The sequence below is a fragment of the Halichoerus grypus genome, chromosome 14, assembly GCF_964656455.1.
Source record: "Halichoerus grypus chromosome 14, mHalGry1.hap1.1, whole genome shotgun sequence".
Classification (NCBI taxonomy): Eukaryota; Metazoa; Chordata; class Mammalia; order Carnivora; family Phocidae; genus Halichoerus; species Halichoerus grypus.
In genome coordinates, this window is record NC_135725.1 from 92380804 (window position 1) to 92399013 (window position 18210).

The window sequence follows — 18210 nt, forward strand, 5'->3', positions numbered from 1 at the left end:
AAGCAGAGGGCGCGGGGGGCGGCCGTCAGCGACCCGGGGGCCCGGGCCGGGGCCTCCGCACTGCCCTCCACCCTGCTGCCCACTGGCACCGCAGGCCGCGTCGCCACCCAGGTCCTTGCTGGCCTCAGCTTGCAGACCAGTGGTCGTCCCAGGGGCCCTGCCCTGTTCCCTCGGGACAGCCTCTGGCCGGAATGTCCAGGGGAGGAGGGACAGGCAGCGTCGGCACAGGGCTGTGGGCCTCCCCGCGCACTGGCTGGCTGTGTGGCCTTGGGCAGGTCCCTGGCATCTCTGGGCCTCACTTTCTCTGTCCCACCCACCTTGGGTCCCAGGGCCTGCGGAGACAAGCCTGCTCGAGGACGCTGCTCTGACCAGAAGGGCCGTCGGGGCAGGGCCCCGAAGTCAGGCAGCCCCGGGCACCTGCCCACCCTGAAGCTTGGGCCTCTCCGGGGCCCTCATCAGAGGCTCTCCACACAGGCTGGATGAGGAGCGCGGCGGGAGCCGGTCCACACCTGTCCTGGGCCCAGCGCCCAGCCAGGAGGAAGCGGCAGCGGGGCCTATCAGCACCCCAGCATTCCCCTCCTTCCCCTCCACCGGGAGCCACAGGACCCAGCTCTGCAAGCAGCCTGGGGGCCGGACACAGGTCCCCGGGGCGGGCCCCTCACACCAGCATCGCCGCACACCCCCCGCCTCTTCCCGGAGCCCAGCCGGCACACCAGCTTTGGGACCATAATTACCGACCACAAAGGCCCCTCTTTGCTCTAAGACAGAATTAGTCTCACGAGACATGTTTTCCAAGCAAGGAAGCAAGACGGTGTTTCGTGTGCCGACCGCCGTGGGAGGGCCCGCTGGTGGCCGGGGTGGTCTGCGCCGGACGGCAGGCCCCTCCCCATCCCGGGGCGGGGGGTTGGGGGGGTGGGGGGAGCTGGGACCAGGGGCAGCCGTGGGCTGCGGAGACGGACCGGGCTCCGCCCCCACGCACCCGGGAGCGGGAGGCAGAAGTCGGCGAGCAGATGGCAAAGGCTCAAAATAACCTCGAAATGTAAATAAGGGGTTTTGTTCAAAAAGGAAAATTAGATCTATTTCACATATTAAAATAGTTTCGCACGCAGCTGAATCCATCATGCTTGGAAACCTACCAAGAACGTTAACACCTCGAGACCTGGCTCCTGAGAGCTGCTCTTTTCTCTCTCCCTCCCCAGCCCTGTGGGGCCGGCGTGGCGCCACGGAGAGGCCGCCGTCCCCAGCCCCAGGGGACCCGGGCAGCCCCTCCAGCCCACCCAGGGGACCCCGGAGCACTCACGTTTCACAGCGTTCAGAACCCGGCTGTCCAGAGGCTTGCGGCTTGGGTCGCTGGTGGAGGAGCGGATGCCGGTTCCACAGCTGTTGGCCAGAGTGTTCCTGGCGGGGGAAGGGGGGGGCAGTGAGGCCACTGGCCAGAGGCGCCGCAGGATGGCATCTGCCCACCGAGCCGCCCCTGGCACTGCTGTTCATTTCCAGGGGTCGGTACCACCCTCCAGAGACGGGAGGGACGCAAAGCCCCTTGGGGACGGGGCTCCTCCGGCCCACCATGAATCCATGTGGCTCTTCGTTTTACAGGGGCGGGGGGAGGGGGGTGTCCAGGAGAGCCGGGCCCTGTCTGGGTGGGTGTGCCCCCCGCACAGCCTCACAGTCCTCGGGCTGACACCGTGGCAGGACATCAGGAAGGTGGGGGGCCACGAAGGTGAGGCCGCCGTGAGCTAGTTGCCAGAGGGGACCCTAGAAGCTTCCGCACCGGCCCAGGGACCCACCTGTCAAAGAACGTGGCGAGGAGCCGCCGCAGCAGGACCTTGTGCTTCACCCCTGCACAGAGGTGGCAGTTCATCAGCTGGCCGCGCGTGATGTAGACCCCGGAGCCTGTGACCACCAGACAGGAGAGGTTGTGACCCACAACCCAGGGCCATGACCTTCCCAGGGGCCGCTGGGGCCAGAACAGGTGCACCGCGGGCCGGGGGGTGCTGGGCAGCATGGGAGCAGCGCAAGGCCGCCCTGACTGCTGAGTGCAGCACTCGCCCCCGGGGCCTGGGACCCCACAGACTGGGGACCATCGCTCCAGGCTTTCCTCGCTGTGCTGACGCCCTGCCACCTGGAGGAGGCGGCCTGGGTCACATGCCTCAGAGCACTGTCTCCAAATCACCCTTCCAGCCTCAAGGGAATCCCCTGCTCGGCCCTCGGTTTGGGAAACTCATCTCTCCATCCCTTCCCCAAACCAAAGCACCTCAGGCAGTGCCGGGGAGCTGGGATTAGGGAGGTCACCCCGCCCAGTGCGTGTGGGGGGAGGGTGCAGCCAGCCACAGGGCAGGGGTGTGGTCAGCGAGCCCACGCAATGCTGTTTACCCCGAAGAAGACTGGCAAGGCCCGGGTGCCCAGCAGGGCCCGGGAGCACCAAGGCCGGAGCCCACTGAGAACGTGGAGCGGCCTCTGTCGGACCAGACGGTGCTCATGGGAAAAGGAACGGACGCATGCGTGGGACAGTGCCCCCGACTCTGGACGAGAAGACACCAAAGGGCACGCACCTGCGGGGTCCTCGGGACTCCCACCACCCCCTTCAGGCCTTCCCCTAGGACCCCCATGTCACAGATCCCATACTGGATCTTGTTGGGAAAAAAGACAAGGAGGGAGCAGGGTGGAAGGAAGGTACGCGGAGGTGCTCTAGCCTGAGGGGGCCTGGATCGGCGGCCTCGGGGCTCTGGACGGAGACCACCACCGGGGCGTCGGGTCACCGAGCTCGGCCGTAGCGTGCCAAGTGTCCCCGAGGGCCCCCGTCCGCCCATCTCCCGTCTGCAGAGGCTCCAAGCCAACAGCAGAGCAGGTCACCGTGGGCCACATGGGCTGCACACCCCCTTGTTGTAGGGACTCTGGAACGGGGGCTGGGGCACCATGGGGCCTGGCCAGGGAAGGTGGTCAGCCCTCGCCCCTCCCAACCCCAAACCCTGGCGGACAGGTGTGCCCCACCCCTCTCAGGCCCGGCTGCTCTCTGGTTAGCTGCAGAGCCAAGCCACCCCTCTCTGGCCTGCTCTGCCGCCGCCCTCTGAGACCTCCCAGCAGAGGGGACGGTCAGGCAGAACCCCATAGTGCTGCCCCGGGTGCGGCGATGAGGAGTACCAAACAGGACCGGGGGGACCCAGAGGCTCGGAGCGGGTGCGCGCCAGCACTGAGGAGGAGGGACGGTGCCCGTGGGTCCTGGCCAGCCCGTTTGGGCCCCCCCGGTGGCCCCGGGAGGACACTCCTGGAAAACGGCCCCAGGAGCTGTGAGGCCAAGCGGAGCCCCACTGGGAAGAGGAGTCTTTCTAACAAAGGCACGCGGCCCTAACGGGTGCCGTTTGTCTTCACAGAACTCCGTTTCCGCCTCGGAGCTGCACTTGGAACCTCGGGTGGTTACCCGTCAACGCTGCCGGGGGGGCAGTCTGGGGGCTGGGGGAGGGGGACCAGCACGCTGGGCTCGATGTGGTTTTCTCTGCCACCTATTAAAGCACAATCGTGATTGCAGCCCCTGCCAATCAGATGCGAGGCCAGCCCAAGGGATTCAATTAAAATGCTAAATTAATTCAATTGAATAACTCCTCTTAATGACACATTCTTCTAAAAGGAAACTAGAGGAAATTTAAGATGTTCTTTTTTTTTTTTTTTGACCGATTGGTGATGAGTACATTGTTTGCCGCTCCGAAGGGAAACCCGAGGGCATGTGCATACAAGAGAGGGCGGGAGGGCCCTTCACCTGCGACCAGCTCCAGCTTCTCCCCGGGGTCCCCTTCCGAGTAGAGCTTGGGGTGGCAGCGGTACCCGATCTGGCTGATGAGGCTGGCGGGCAGCGCCACAAGGTCGCGGCGGATGAGGACACAGGAGCGGCTCTCCAGCGGCACGGGCTCCGGCTTCTCCTGCACTGTGGACATACACCGACCTGGTTAGGGGCCTTCTCAGGCCGGGCCAGGGCAGGGCCGGGAATCGAGAACGCCCTCCCTGCCCACCCAGGCCCGGGTCGGACCCGCTCCATGCCCACTCTCCACGGTGGGCGGGACTGCTGCGTACCCACCCTCCTTTCGCCCTCCCTGCCCACCCAGGCCCGGGTCAGACCCGCTCCATGCCCACTCTCCACGGTGGGCGGGACTGCTGCGTACCCACCCTCCGTTCGCCCTCCCTGCCCACCCAGGCCCGGCTCAGACCCGCTCCATGCCCACTCTCCACGGTGGGCGGGACTGCTGCGTACCCACCCTCCGTTCGCCCTCCCTGCCCACCCAGGCCCGGCTCAGACCCGCTCCATGCCCACTCTCCACGGTGGGCGGGACTGCTGCGTACCCACCCTCCGTTCGCCCTCCCTGCCCACCCAGGCCCGGCTCAGACCCGCTCCATGCCCACTCTCCACGGTGGGCGGGACTGCTGCGTACCCACCCTCCGTTCGCCCTCCCTGCCCACCCAGGCCCGGCTCAGACCCGCTCCATGCCCACTCTCCACGGTGGGCGGGACTGCTGCGTACCCACCCTCCGTTCGCCCTCCCTGCCCACCCAGGCCCGGCTCAGACCCGCTCCATGCCCACTCTCCACGGTGGGCGGGACTGCTGCGTACCCACCCTCTGTTCGCCCTCCCTGCCCACCCAGGCCCAGGTCAGACCCGCTCCATGCCCACTCTCCACGGTGGGCGGGACTGTTGCGTACCCACCCTCCGTTCGCCCTCCCTGCCCACCCAGGCCCGGGTCGGACCCGCTCCATGCCCACTCTCCACGGTGGGCGGGACTGCTGCGTACCCACCCTCCGTTCGCCCTCCCTGCCCACCCAGGCCCGGCTCAGACCCGCTCCATGCCCACTCTCCACGGTGGGCGGGACTGTTGCGTACCCACCCTCTGTTCGCCCTCCCTGCCCACCCAGGCCCAGGTCAGACCCACTCCATGCCCACTCTCCACGGTGGGCTGGACTGCTCCGTACCCACCCTCTGTTCGCCCTCCCTGCCCACCCAGGCCCGGGTCAGACCCGCTCCATGCCCACTCTCCACGGTGGGCGGGACTGCTGCGTACCCACCCTCCGTTCGCCCTCCCTGCCCACCTGGTCCTAACCCCGGCAGGGAGGACCAGAGTGAGTAAGCGAATGGAAGAAGGCAGGGGAGGGATGCCACCCAGACCTGGAGACCAGCTGTGAGGGCCCAGGAGGCTCCTGGGAGGAGGTGTGCACCAGACCGAGGCCTGCAGACGAGGCAGTGGCCTGTGTGAGGGGGCTGGGCCCGCGGTCTGACCAGGTGGAGCGGCCCCTCTCCGGACAGAGCGTAGGCTCAGAGCGGAACAGGCTGTGTGTGTGCGCCCAGCCTGAGGGCTCACAGCAGCCCCCCTCCACGGCGCCTGGAGACCGCTGCATAAACACCTGCCAGCAGTAGAGCCTGGCCCCCCGCCACACCTGCAGCTCCGGGGGGGGGCCCCCTCTGACGGTCCTGCACCACACGGGAGCATGAGGGCAGCAGGCTGTGGACGTGGAGGTGGCCGCCGCCCCCTCTCCTCTCCCCGCCCTGAGGACCCCACCCTCTGACCTGCCCTCCAGGCCTGGCCTGGCCACGGGAACCTGCCTGCCATCAGGCTCAGGCTGGGCCAGGGGTCCTGTCCCCTCCGCACTGTGACCCACTGCCCCCTCACTGGTCACAGGAAGATTCAGCTCCTGTGGACACTGAGGTGGAAGGGGCCAGGCTGGGCTGGGCCAAGGACCTGGGGAAGCCATATAGGGGCTGCCGCGAAGGGGCTTCGGGAGGGAGGATGGCAAGGAAGGGTCCTGGGCAGACCCTCCACACCCCCAGGGCTCCAGAACCTGGAGCAGCCTCAAGCTCCCGGAGGGGAGTGGTGGCGGCCGCCCAGCCCCTGCGGGGCCGGCATCCTGAACACCACGGGCGGGCCTCTCTGGAGAAGGCAGGCAGCTGGGCTCAGGGCTGAGGTGGGCCTGCCGCTCCAGGCAGCCCGCCCCAGACCAGGACACAGGTCAGAGGGCATTGGGCCGCTCTGGGGGTCGGGCGACACCTCCCACCAGGTGTGTGTGTGGGGCACGCAGGCGGGGGCGGATCAGCGGAGAGCAACAGAGAATCTTCCAAACCTGGAATACCCGGGGGCTCAGGGAGCACAGCAAAAACAACCCGGATGATATTTTAAAACATAATTACCCGCCCCCGCCCCCCCACGGCCGGCTGTGATTACACACGCAGACGCGTGGCATTTACATAAAGAGCGCTCACCAGCAGAAGTCACGCCATCCACAACGCGTCCTGCCGTGTTTCTCTCAACAGCAGAAGTTGTTTGCGGTCCGTGCGCCTGCCCCCCAGCCCCCCAGCCCGGCTCCCGAGAGCCAGAGACCGGCAGATCCAGAACATCCAAAAGAGCCTCTTCTATTTCTGCTCTGCCGAGCGCCGGATACTGCGCCAGCTAAAAATACCCGAACCCGAGTGGTGGCTCATCTGGAAAGGTGCTCCGAATCCCTTCCCCGCCCCTTCCCCGGGCCCCAAATCTCCTGCTGCCGCCGCTGCAGCCCACAGCTGAGCGTCAAGGGCTCCTCCTTCCAGGGAGCAGAGGGGATGGCTTACAACCAGGTTCTGGAGACCTGGGAGAGCATGCGGGGGGCATGGGGGCCGGGGGCACAACCCCCCCGTGCATCCCTGTGGCTCTGGGGCGGGCGTTCGGGCGCCGGGCTGCAGGCGTGCTGGGAGGCCCCTCGGTGGGCTGTGGGCAGGGACACGGCAGCCGCCCCGCGGATCGCACTGAGGCACCAGGGCTCCCTTCCCCATCAACGGCCCCGTTTTTAACCGGCTTCCAGGACTGTGGGCTCCAAATATTTTGGCACCGTGGAATTTGGAGAGGAGCACATGAAAGAGCGATTAGCTATTTGTACCAAGAGGTGAGTAATCAGTGCAGGAAAGGTGAGTCACGGTCGAAAGGGCCTCTGCGGAATGATCTGGAACAGTAGCTGATCTGGGCCAAAAGGGAAGCAGCGACCAAGGACAGGCAGTGACCCTCAGATCATGCACAAAGAGAGCTATAACCGGACGCGAGGATGGACCCTGCGGGGAACTCTGGGCACCAAGAAGGGACCCAAGTGCTCCCTGACTTGGTGACGCTGCGGGAGTCCAGCCAAGGAAGGACGGGGCCTTCGTGACATCATGATGAGAGAGGTGAGCCCAGCACAGAAGACAGATCCCGTCAGATGCTGCTGGTCTGTCCGCAGGGACAGACAGCGGGAGCGGAGGTCAGTGTGTAACGGGACAGAGTTCGGGTCAGGAAGATGGAGAGTCCTGGAGGCAGATGAGGGCACGACAGGATAGCAGTGCGAGCATGCTTGACGCCCCTGGACGGCGCCCCCAAAACCAGCTATGATGGGAAATCCTAGTTGTGTATATTCCAGTGCAACAGAACCATTCTCTTGAAAGAGACGAATGGCATCTGTGGGAGACACTTGCCCTTACCCAACGCTACGTGGTCCTCATCTTACAGTCTACGTGGTGACGTCCGCCAGCTCAATCTCAATACAATGGAGGGCAGGGTGGGTGAGGCAGGTCTGGAGGGACCCCGGGAGGGCCACTGGCCTCCACTCCTGTACTTTTTCAACCTCCTGTGGCTCACTGACTAAGGATCGAGAAAAAGCGCTGGGCCCTCTCCCCAAGCAAAACATACCAAGCCCGCAGCCCACAGGATGCTGGCGTGTCATGGGGCCCCAGGAGTGGACTCTGTTCCTGTCCCCAGATGCACTCAGAGACGGCACAGGCAGCCCCCACCCTCGGTAGGGAGCCCCCACTAGTGCAAGTGGCTGCCAGCAGGTGACGGAGCTCCACTGAGGTCGGGTGGGGAGGTGGGGGGACAGAGAAGGGTACTCCCACCCTACAAGAGTATACACTGTTTGTCAAAATGGCAGATTAAGAAAAGGAGCCCCTTGTCCGTGATTATATAGGAAAATACAACTTACAGCTAAATGGAAAGAAAAACGCTAAATCACACCGTCCACTTCTGACTTACTGTAAAATGACCGTAACCAAGCCCGCGAGGTTCGTGTGGGCAAGCAGAGGGACACCCTGTCCACAGCCCGGAGACAGACCCGCACAAACACACTCAGCTGCTTTGTGACAAAGGGTCACTCACCACGGCGGGGGAAGGGACAGCTGTTCCAACACGTGGTGCCCAGAAACGGGCTGTGCATGGGCAAACCACAAAAGCAAAACCACAAAACCACCCTCGATCTAAACCTCACACCTTACCCAAAAATGAGTAGAAATGGATCACAGACCTAACGTAAGACACAAGAAGCATAAAACTTTTGGAAGAAAATCTCTGTGATCTTGGGTTCAGCTAAAAGCTTAGACACGACCCCAAAAGCATCACCCATGAAAGACTCGATTAACCGACTTCATGAAAACGAAAACCTCCGGTCTGTGAACGACGGACAGACAGGCCCTCCCCAGACCGGAGGGAGTGGTCCGCAGACCACACATCTGACCCAGGACTTGTCCTGGAAATCTAGCGTGAACTCTCAAAACGCAACAGCAAGAAAATGGACAACTCAGTTTTTAAAATGGGCAAAAGATCTGAACAGACACTTGGCCAAAGAATGTACAGATGGCAAATTAGCACATGAAAAGATGCTCCACATCATCAGCCATTAGAAAACAGCACATAAAACCGCACAGAGACCCCACCTCACACCTACGGAGCGGCTGAGCTCGCAGAGCCCGGGCACGCTGGGCAGCGCAGGGTGCGGAACAGCAGGGTGCGGGGCCCCGGCCGGCGGGCACGCACACTGGGACACGGCTGAGCGGCTTCCCAGGGAGCCGGCGGTCCCATCCGAGGTACTCACCCGGGAGCAAGGAGACACGGAGACAGTCCGCACGGGCGCTCACACCTGCTCCGCTCACACGTGCCCCAGCCTGGAGACAGCCCAATGCCCACATACCGCCGAGCGCCCGCAGGGCGGGCCATCCAGAAGGACTGCTGCAGCTGCCGCACCGCGCAGGTGAGCCTCAGACTCGCCGTGGGACGGAAGGGGCCAGTCTCACAGGGTTAGGCGCTGGGTCACCCCTTTGCAGGACAGGGCCCCAAAGACAGAACTCTGGGGACAGAGAACAGATCAGTGATTGCCAGGGGACGGCGCGGGGCTGGGTGACTATCGGGAGCAGCGTGGAGGGGTGACCGGGCTACTCTGGATGGCGAACACTCGCCACACCACCCCCGCGCGCGGGCTGCCCTCCCGCCCTGCCCTGTCCCTTCCTGCTCAGCCCCAGGCGGCCTCCCCTCACAAAGGTCTCCCCCCCACTCTGCATCTGCCGGCTCAGCACCAACCAGACCAGCGGCTCTGAGAGGGCCATGCCCACAGCTGGGTCAGCGTCCCGGGAACAGGGCAGGTGGCGGTTCCCAAAGGCGCACTTGGGCCCGGGGGGGGGCGGGGGGGGGCACCAGGGGGCCGGGCGTCATCACCGAGGCTGCTCTTCCGGGGGGAGAGGCGCAGGTACCACCCGTGTAGCCACGTCCCCCACGGACGGCAAGATGCACCCCATCTCGTGGACGCGCAAGGGCCAGGGCAGAGGCCTCTCGGAACCAGTCAGATATGACAACGCGGTGCCCAAAGCCACCAGTCCGGGAGTGAAAGCCCAGAAGAAATAAATACAAACGGGAACAGACGTGAGGCCTGGGAGTGGGGAGGACGTGTGTGCACACACCGCCGCCCGGGGCCCCTGGGAGCCCAGGCAGAAAGGGACGCGGCGGGCCTCTGGGTCCCCATGCCCTCCACTGCGGCACGTGATAGCTCAGCCCCGGACAGCACCCGGCGCAGCCCCGGGCCGCGGCCCCTCTGGCTCCAGCTCGGAACATCCGAAACCGCCTCTGGGCGGCTCCCCGTCCAACTCAGCCCGTCCCAGTCAAACCTGCCACGATGCTGCCTGTCCTCAGACCCCACGGGCTCTGCTGTTTTTGTGTCCAGCACCTGGTCTGGCCCTGGGAGACCCCATGAAGTCCCCAACCGGAGTCCCAGCAAACCCAGGGGCCGCTCTCACTGCCAACCTGACCTCCATCCCTCTGTCAGTTCCCGGGGCTCGTCTGGTCCCGGCCTCAAGATACAAGCAGCCTCCCCATCCCCCGCACACGACTGGACAGATCACGGCCTGTGACACCCGGTGACACTGGTCACCATGAACACCCAGCGGGGCTCTGTGCGCCCTGGGAACATGTTTAGGTAAAGTGCACGCAAGCGCTCTGTAGGGAGACAGGACACCAAGACGCCAGGCCTCTGGGAGACAGCGGGAGGCAGAGGACGGCTGGGAGAATGGCCTTCCCTAGTGCGGACTTCTTGTACTGTTTATGATGATGAACATATGTTAGCTATACAAAAGCAAGTGCACGTAACTTGTAAGGTACCCCAGAGACGCCTATGTGGCAATGAAGGAGTGGCCCCCCCATCAAGATCAACTCCAGAAGCTGCACAAAAATAAGGTGCTTGACTTTTAGGGCCAGGGCCCCCGAGCTGAGCGGGCAGCAGGGGAACTGGGCCTGGAGTGTGCAGACTTGAGGGGCCACTGCCCAGCTTTCCTTCAACTTCCTTCCACCACTAAGCAGCACGTGTGCAGGACCAGATTCAGAAAAACTATCACCAAGAAACTAAAAAAAAAGTTAAATCAAGGGGCGCCTGAAGGCTCAGTCTTTAAGCGTCTGCCTTCGGCTCAGGTCATGATCCCAGGGTCCTGGGATCAAGCCCCACATCGGGCTCCCTGCTCTGCGGGAAGCCTGCTTCTCCCTCTCCCATTCCCCCTGCTTGTGTTCCCTCTCTCGCTGTGTCTCTCTCTGTCAAATAAATAAAATCTTTAAAAAAAAAGTTAAATCAAGAACTTGGTGCCCTTGTATGAGATAAACAGACATCAGACTTCGGGGCCCGCCAGGAGGAGGCGCTCTGGGGAACCCCAGGCCTTCCGCGGAGACCCAGAACCAGCCATGGCCCGGGAACAGCGCCGAGCACCCTGCCAGTTCCAGGCCCAGGCCTCCAACAGACCGTCTTCGGAATAGCGCTGGTGGGAGCTCCCGGATGTTTTCATACACTGTCCAGCACTCGCTAAGAAATTACCAGGAACATGGGGAAAATGAGTGATAAAAAGGCAATTTACAAAAAGACATGGGATCAGACCCACTGATGACCTGTCCCGGACAACGGCCACCACCGTGAACCAATGGTTCTCGCTACGCGCAGGAAATGTAGGGACACGATGGAGAACTTCGCCAGAAAACCAGAATCAGACCCAGGACACGGGGTCGGTATCAGAGGAGATGAAACAGAGCAGGTAACAAGATTTCCGACCTGGAAGATAATCCAGACTGAAGCAGAGAAAGGGAACAGAAGTAGGAGAGTCATGAGAGAGAGGACAAGTGACACAGAACGTGGGGGACAGCACGACCCCGTGTCCTGGGAGCCCAGGAGGCGCGGCAGTGCGCACGGGAAGTCATCGTGGCCGAGAGGTCCCAGTGAAGAGGGAGAGGGTAAGAGCACCAGAAAACCATGTGGAGAAGTCTCAACACAACCCCTGACACAGCCAAGAAGAGCTGGGGGCCCCGAAAACATCCCCAGAACTAAGAGCACGGACGGGAGGCCCTGCAGGTCCCTGAAGGAGAAGTGTCCATCAGCATGGATGCTGAAATCCCTAACCCTGGAGAGAGCAGCGCACAAACTTACAGTAAGAGAAAAAGGGGAAAGGAACAGAATCAAATGACTGATTAACCAGAAAGAGGAAAAACGGAGAAACACAGAGGATTAGCGGGGACGCATGGGAAGTCGTCAGTAAGACGGGAGAGGAAACCCAAAGTTGTCAGTAATTGCACGAAATGTAACCGGACTGTGCTAAAGAAGACTAAGAAGTTAAAGTCTGTGAACCCTGGCTGAAAAACCCAAACCCAAGAGACCACCTGAAACAAGAGGACAACATAAGCTGGAAGCCACACGCAGACATACGGCGTCCGCACCCACAGGACACGCCAGCCAAAGAGCACGCAGACACTCCCAGCCGATTTTCCAAGGAGATGCCGGGTGGTAAAAGGGCCAATTCAACAGGGAGATGAAAACAAATCTGAAGGAGGGTGGGTGCAAGGTGCCTTAATTATTGGTACGGTTCATCGAGCTGAACGACGCAATCATGTTTTTCGGTGCATATGGAACATGCACTGGGGCATAACGTGATTCTCAACAGACTCCAGAGCAACCAGGTGCTCTGAACACCCTATGGCCAGGGGCACTGAACCCGGAAGTTGTAACAAAGAGATGAGCAGAAAACCCAGGATGCGTTTGGAAGCTGAGCACCGCACCCCCGCCGCCTACCCCACGGGTCAGCTCAGGAACACAGGAGAACGCACTCTGCGCCAATGACAAGGAAAATGCGCCGCACACAATGTGGCGACGCGGACCAGGAAGCACGCGGCCCTGTGCGCACACGTCTGAAAAGTCTGAGAAGTCAGTCGTGTGAAGATTTGCCTTAAACACCAGGAAAACAGCAGCTAGTGGAACTCAGAAAGCTGAAGCAAACTGAAATGAAATCATACATGAAGATATAAAATTAAAAAAAAAAAATTCCAAAGTTGGTTCTTTGAAAGAATAAAAAGGAGAACGGGCATAAATTAACAGGGTTTAGGACACAGCGCAGGATCCTGCAGGACAGAGGTCGGCAAAGTTTCAGTATGAAGAGGCCGTCTGGGCCGCACGTGACGTCGGCTGCATATCTTTCTTTATTTTGCTTTTTTTTCTTTAGAGATAAATGGCATCCTGGGTCGTGGGCCGCACAGACCACACGAGGGGCTGGGTCTGCCCAGGGCACGGCGTGCTGCCCCGGCTACAGACCTCAAGAGGACCTTAATGGGATGCTAGGGACAAACTCACGCCGATCAGTGAGAGAACTGGATGCAGCCGACGCGTCTACGGAAGCTTCCAGATGGACGTGGGGGCAGCAGCGTCAGCTGTCAGTCACAGCAAGCATCTCAGGAACGGCTGATCTTGCGCCAAGTTTTCCGGATGACTCAGAAAAGACAGAAATTATAAACAAGCGGGAAACAATTCTGAGTTCATTTCAGAAGGGAGAGAACCCTGACACAGAGGCGTGAGATGCTTGCTACCTGGCAGAGAATTAGAGGGCACGCCCCCTGTGACCTGTGGCCACCCACGAACCTGACCCGACTGCGGAGCGCTGACCGTGGCCTCCTGGCCCTGGTTCTGATGTGGGCGTGGGGTGTCTACACCGTCCACACTGCATGCCCTGCTGTACCGCATCGAACAGGCTTCCCAGCATCGAGGGTGCAGGTCAGGATGAGCGTGCGGGCCGCGACCCCCGGCCCAGGCTCTGATCAGAGCGGGCGGCTCCCCTCGATTCGCCTGCACTCACTCCTCTGCCCAACGCCCCTTCCAGGAGTCGGACCCTGGGGAGGGCCTCACATCTCACAACAGTCACCCAAAACAGGGAGGGAGGAACCAGGAAGCCGAATCCAGGGGTTCAATCACAACTGGGCTGAACGAGTGTCTGGTTTTGTCTTGTTTGAATATTCAGAAGAGCAATCTCCATAGTTCAGAAAAGAAGAGCAGAAGAGCAAAACTATGCGACCGTTTCAATATTTAGAGACAAGGCTTTTGTTAAAATTCAACACTTATGGAAAAAAAAACAAACAAACGTTCTTAACCTAGGAAAAGAACGTCCTTCATCTCCTAACATGCGCCACAAAGGCCTGGAGCGAATACCCTCCTTAAAGACAAAATATGGAAAGCTCTCCCCGAGTTTGGAGATGAGACAGAAGCCCGGGCCAGTCCAGCCGGGCAGAGAGGAGGCGGCACGGTGAGGGACAGAAACAAACCCCGGGGCCAGCAGACACCGCGGCTGCACACAGAGAGATCCCGAAGAATCTGCAGGCAAACCAGCAGAATAGGCAAGTGAGCTGTGGCCAGACTTTTTTTTTTTTAATTTTAATTTTTTTTAATTTTTTTTATTTTTCACAGAGAGAGAGAGCACAAGCAGAGGAAGCAGCAGGTAGAGGCAGAGGGAGAAGCAAGCTCCCCGCTGAGCAGGGAGCCCGATGCGGGGCTCGATCCCAGGACCCTGAGATCATGACCTGAGCCGAAGGCAGATGCTTAACCGTCTGAGCCACCCAGGCGCCCCCAGACTTTTTCCTTAAATAACAAATCCAACTTGTTTCTATACAGTAGCAACAACCAACGAAAAGAAGAAACTTAAATACCATGTAGATTCAAACAAAAAATGAATTTCTAGGAATTAATCTAACAGACGTGCAGAGAACGACAGGACGGTCCCAAGAAAAACCCCAAAGAGATGTAAATGAGTGGAGGGAAACACCCAACACCGTGGGGATCTCGGCGCAGCCCAGGCCTGATGGAGGACGAGGACGGAGTCAACAAAACCCCACCCAAGTCCCGGCAGGTACTTGTGCGTGACGATCGACAGAACGATTCTAAAAGGCATGTGTATAAAAATGCAAAAAGGAGGGCGCCTGGGTGGCTCAGTTGGTTAAGCGACTGCCTTCGGCTCAGGTCATGATCCTGGAGTCCCTGGATCGAGTCCCGCATCGGGCTCCCTGCTCAGCGGGGAGTCTGCTTCTCCCTCTGACCCTCCTCCCTCTCATGCTCTCTCTCATTCTCTCTCTCTCAAATAAATAAATAAATAAAATCTTTAAAAAAAAAAAAAATGCAAAAAGGAGGCAGGCAGGGAAACTGTGAGGAACAGAACCAAAGACACGGAGCTCACACGGATATGCAGGCGGCACGTGCTGGCTCAGGGACACACAGGAGGGCTCACGGGGGGCTCACGGTGGGGGTACGGGGGCACGGCACGGCGCAGGTGGGGCTCGCGCACCGCACACACCTCTGGACACACCTTGTGGCACGATGGTGCGGGAAGAGGTGGTCTCCCTGATGCCAGTGGCAGGCCCACTGGGGAGTCAGGTGGGGAAAAAGCCGGCATTGGGCCCCATATCGCAGCACATTAAAAAAAAAAAAACCAATCCCAGACGTACTGCAGATACAAAAGCCTTTCCTACGGAAATGGGAGCGCCAGAACCCTGTCCGTCAGGAGGAGACCAGGCATGAGAGGGGAGGCCAGGACGACCCTGGGGCTGAACTGGACTTGGAGACACTGGCCTGAACGCGTGGTTTTTAAATCTGTAAATCCCAGCTCCGACGGCCAGGAGGGCGTAACCGTCAACGCGGCCCCGGGAGCAACAGGCAGACGCCACACCTGGACGGCGGCTGCACGTGCCACTCCCCACTGGAGGAAGAACAGCTGGGTCCTGGAACATTCGTGGAACAAGACAGTACGAAAGATGCTTTAAAAACTCTATTTTAACACTAAATAAACAATAAATGAAGGAGCGAGTGGGGGATGTGGGGAAGCCCTTGCCTGAAGACCGCCAGCAAACACGGGGGGTTTAGGAGCTAGAAATCACCATTTCGCAACTGGCAGGAACCCTCGCTGGACGTTAAAACTGCCGGGGGAAAGGTGGGTAACGCACAGTCTCTTCTTGCGAAGGGACAAGCGCGGGTTTAGCTGGCAGGGGCCACCCGTCACCACCAAGCAGCCGCACGGTATCAGGTGCCGCCTGACAGGACACACCAGGAGGGACCCAGCGTGGCTTCCTCGGAGTTCCAGCCGAAACGCACGACCCGAGCCCCATCACCAGGCAAAACCCGACAAACCCAAACAGAGGGACATTCTGCAAAACAGCTGAACCGTGCTCTGGAGAAAGGGAAGTGTCATGAAGGATAAAGGGCGAGAGAAACTGTTCCAGACTAAGGAGAGGCGGAGAATTGCCACAAAATACACGGTGTGCTTCTGACCTGAGCCCGGCATCGGGGAAACAGCATGGTTGTGGAGGACGGCGAGGGGACAACGGGGAGACCCCGACGCAGACTGTGGCTAGGGAGGAGCGCTGGACCACAGCCCGGCCTCCGGAGCGCTGAACGTGCTCCCGCGTTTTCGTAAGAGAATGTCCTTGTTTGCCAGAAATGCTTGGCAGCGGGCGGCAGATGGGCCTAACTTCTGCAACGTGCTCTCAGGCGTCTCAAAAATCCCACAACCTCTCCATATAAAGAGAAATGAGACGGCAAAGCAAACCGAGCACGTTCTGACCCGTGAGTGAGGCTGAGCAGAGGGCACTTATCGAAACATTTCTGTACATTTAAAATGATTTCAAATCAAAGTTTTTGTGTTTTTTGTGCTTTTTGGTTTTTTTTAAGGAACACACAGAACATCACAATCACCTGGATGTGGAGAAGAAAGGTCTTTAAACAAAATACAAAAACTGCTACTGATCAAGAAAAAAAGCGAGTAAGCCTCTCGTGTCTAGAGGGATTGCAGGCAAGCGGAGGATGGGACAGGATGTCTAGGCCACGCACACGGGACCGGAAGAGTGAGAAGGGCAGGCAGCTCACCCCACAAGAGTGGGGACGCTCCGGGGACGCACAGGCCGCCACGGCCACGGCTACGGAGTCCCGCCTGGCACCACCGCGAGGGGCCTGGGACCACAAACTGCGGGAGCTCCACAAGGTAACATTCGCGATGTCCTGTATCCACCAACAATTAGACACCTGATGGGCACGGAAAGGTGACCCTGAAAAGGAGGAAAGCCAGTCAGCAGAAACAGGTCAAGAAAGAACACAGGACGGGGCGAGGGCAGAGGCTTTACCCCGACGACGTAACAGGACCATGGACCACGGCTGCTACAGTCACGTACAAAGGAGCCCAATGAGGGGAGACATGGGCGGCCAAGGGAAGAGCAAGACAGAGCTGCCGAAAAGATGGGTGATCGTGGAGAAACAGTGATAGGAAGTATTCACTCAACAAATGCAGCCTCAGCGATCTCAGGGACCAAAGCACAAGTGATCGGGGCTCTGGGCAGAGGGGCATGAAGTCACCTGAGAAATAGTGGCATAAACGCACGTGCCCCAAAAAGCTCCACAAACCGTCACGGAATAAACACACAGAAAACTACACAAGGGCTCTGAGAAGCCTGGGAAGACACAGCACGCACAGAAAATCACGGGGAAGGCCTGCGATTTCCCGGGAGGAAACCGAGAGAGAGGTGTCCACCTTGAGCCAACAGAAGCATCGCGTGGGACTCCAGCGCAGACCCCTCGTGGTGAAGGAGGCACCCGCCCAGCGGACGCACGTTGATTTCACTGCACGTGCATCCCGCGTCACGGAGGCAGACTCTGAAAAGGGTGCTATCAAGACCTTTCTGCAAGTTTCCAGAATTCACTGCTGGTCCATCACCAGGACCATGAGAAACGTCACAAGAAATTCTTCAAGCAGAAAAAAATGATACCAGATGGAAACTCACATCTACACAAAATAAACATGTGGGTAAATATCAAAGGGGTTTTTTTCATATTTTTTCAAAGATTATTTACTTATTTGAGAGAGAAAGAGAACACAAGCAGGGGGAAGGGCAGAGAGGGAGAAGCAGACTCCCCACTGAGCAGGGAGCCCGATGCGGGGCTCGATCCCAGGACCCTGAGATCATGACCTGAGCCGAAGGCAGATGCTTAACCGACCGAGCCACCCAGGCGCCACAAAAAATGTCTGTTTTATGAAAAAGACTCTATCAAGGGAATGAACAAACAGCAGTCCAGGAGAAAATGTTCTTGAATCACACGCCCAACAGAGGCCCTCGCCCGGAATACATAAAGATCGCACAACTGTTGTAGGGACCTAACATTCTCGATATCCAAACAACCCAGTAAGAAGGGCCGAGATTCAGAGGCAGAGGCCCCGGGAAGATACATGGGTGGTGAATACACAGAAGAAATCCGACATCACCAGACATCAGAGAAACACCACCACAGCCCGGCGGGAGCGGCTTTAAAATAAGACAAAACCAAGTGCTGGCGGGAACGCGGCACACCGTGGCTGTGGTGTGACCACAGAACTAATTCCGACAGGAGCCGGGCAACGTCTTACAAGTCAAACGCATGCTCGCCACGTGACGCCCACCTTACCGCAGGGGAATCCACCCCGTAGGACGGAAACCTCAAGGCCAGGCTAACGTGGGGATGCGCCCATTTGCACCAGCCTCCCTCATCACTACTGAAGACTGGAAGCCACGTAAATGCCCTCTGGTGAAGGAGCAGACCAACCACTGTGGCCACGCACTTGCACGACGCACACGGGGCTCCAGCGGCCCGGCCCCCGGGGCTGTGACTG

At 59.8% G+C, this 18210-nt stretch overlaps 1 protein-coding gene across 4 annotated transcripts in view; it reads right to left on the reverse strand.

The window, feature by feature from the left end:
- Nucleotides 1-18210, reverse strand: part of NACC2 (NACC family member 2) — a 68505-nt gene that overhangs the window by 4792 nt on the left and 45503 nt on the right. For all 4 annotated transcript variants that reach the window (XM_078062013.1, XM_078062012.1, XM_036092126.2 and 1 more), the window contains 3 exons: nucleotides 3755-3919; nucleotides 1788-1893; nucleotides 1301-1398 (listed from right to left, as the gene is read on the reverse strand). In XM_078062013.1, coding sequence (XP_077918139.1) covers nucleotides 1301-1398; nucleotides 1788-1893; nucleotides 3755-3919 — 369 coding nt within the window. The remainder of the gene's footprint in view (nucleotides 1-1300; nucleotides 1399-1787; nucleotides 1894-3754; nucleotides 3920-18210) is intronic.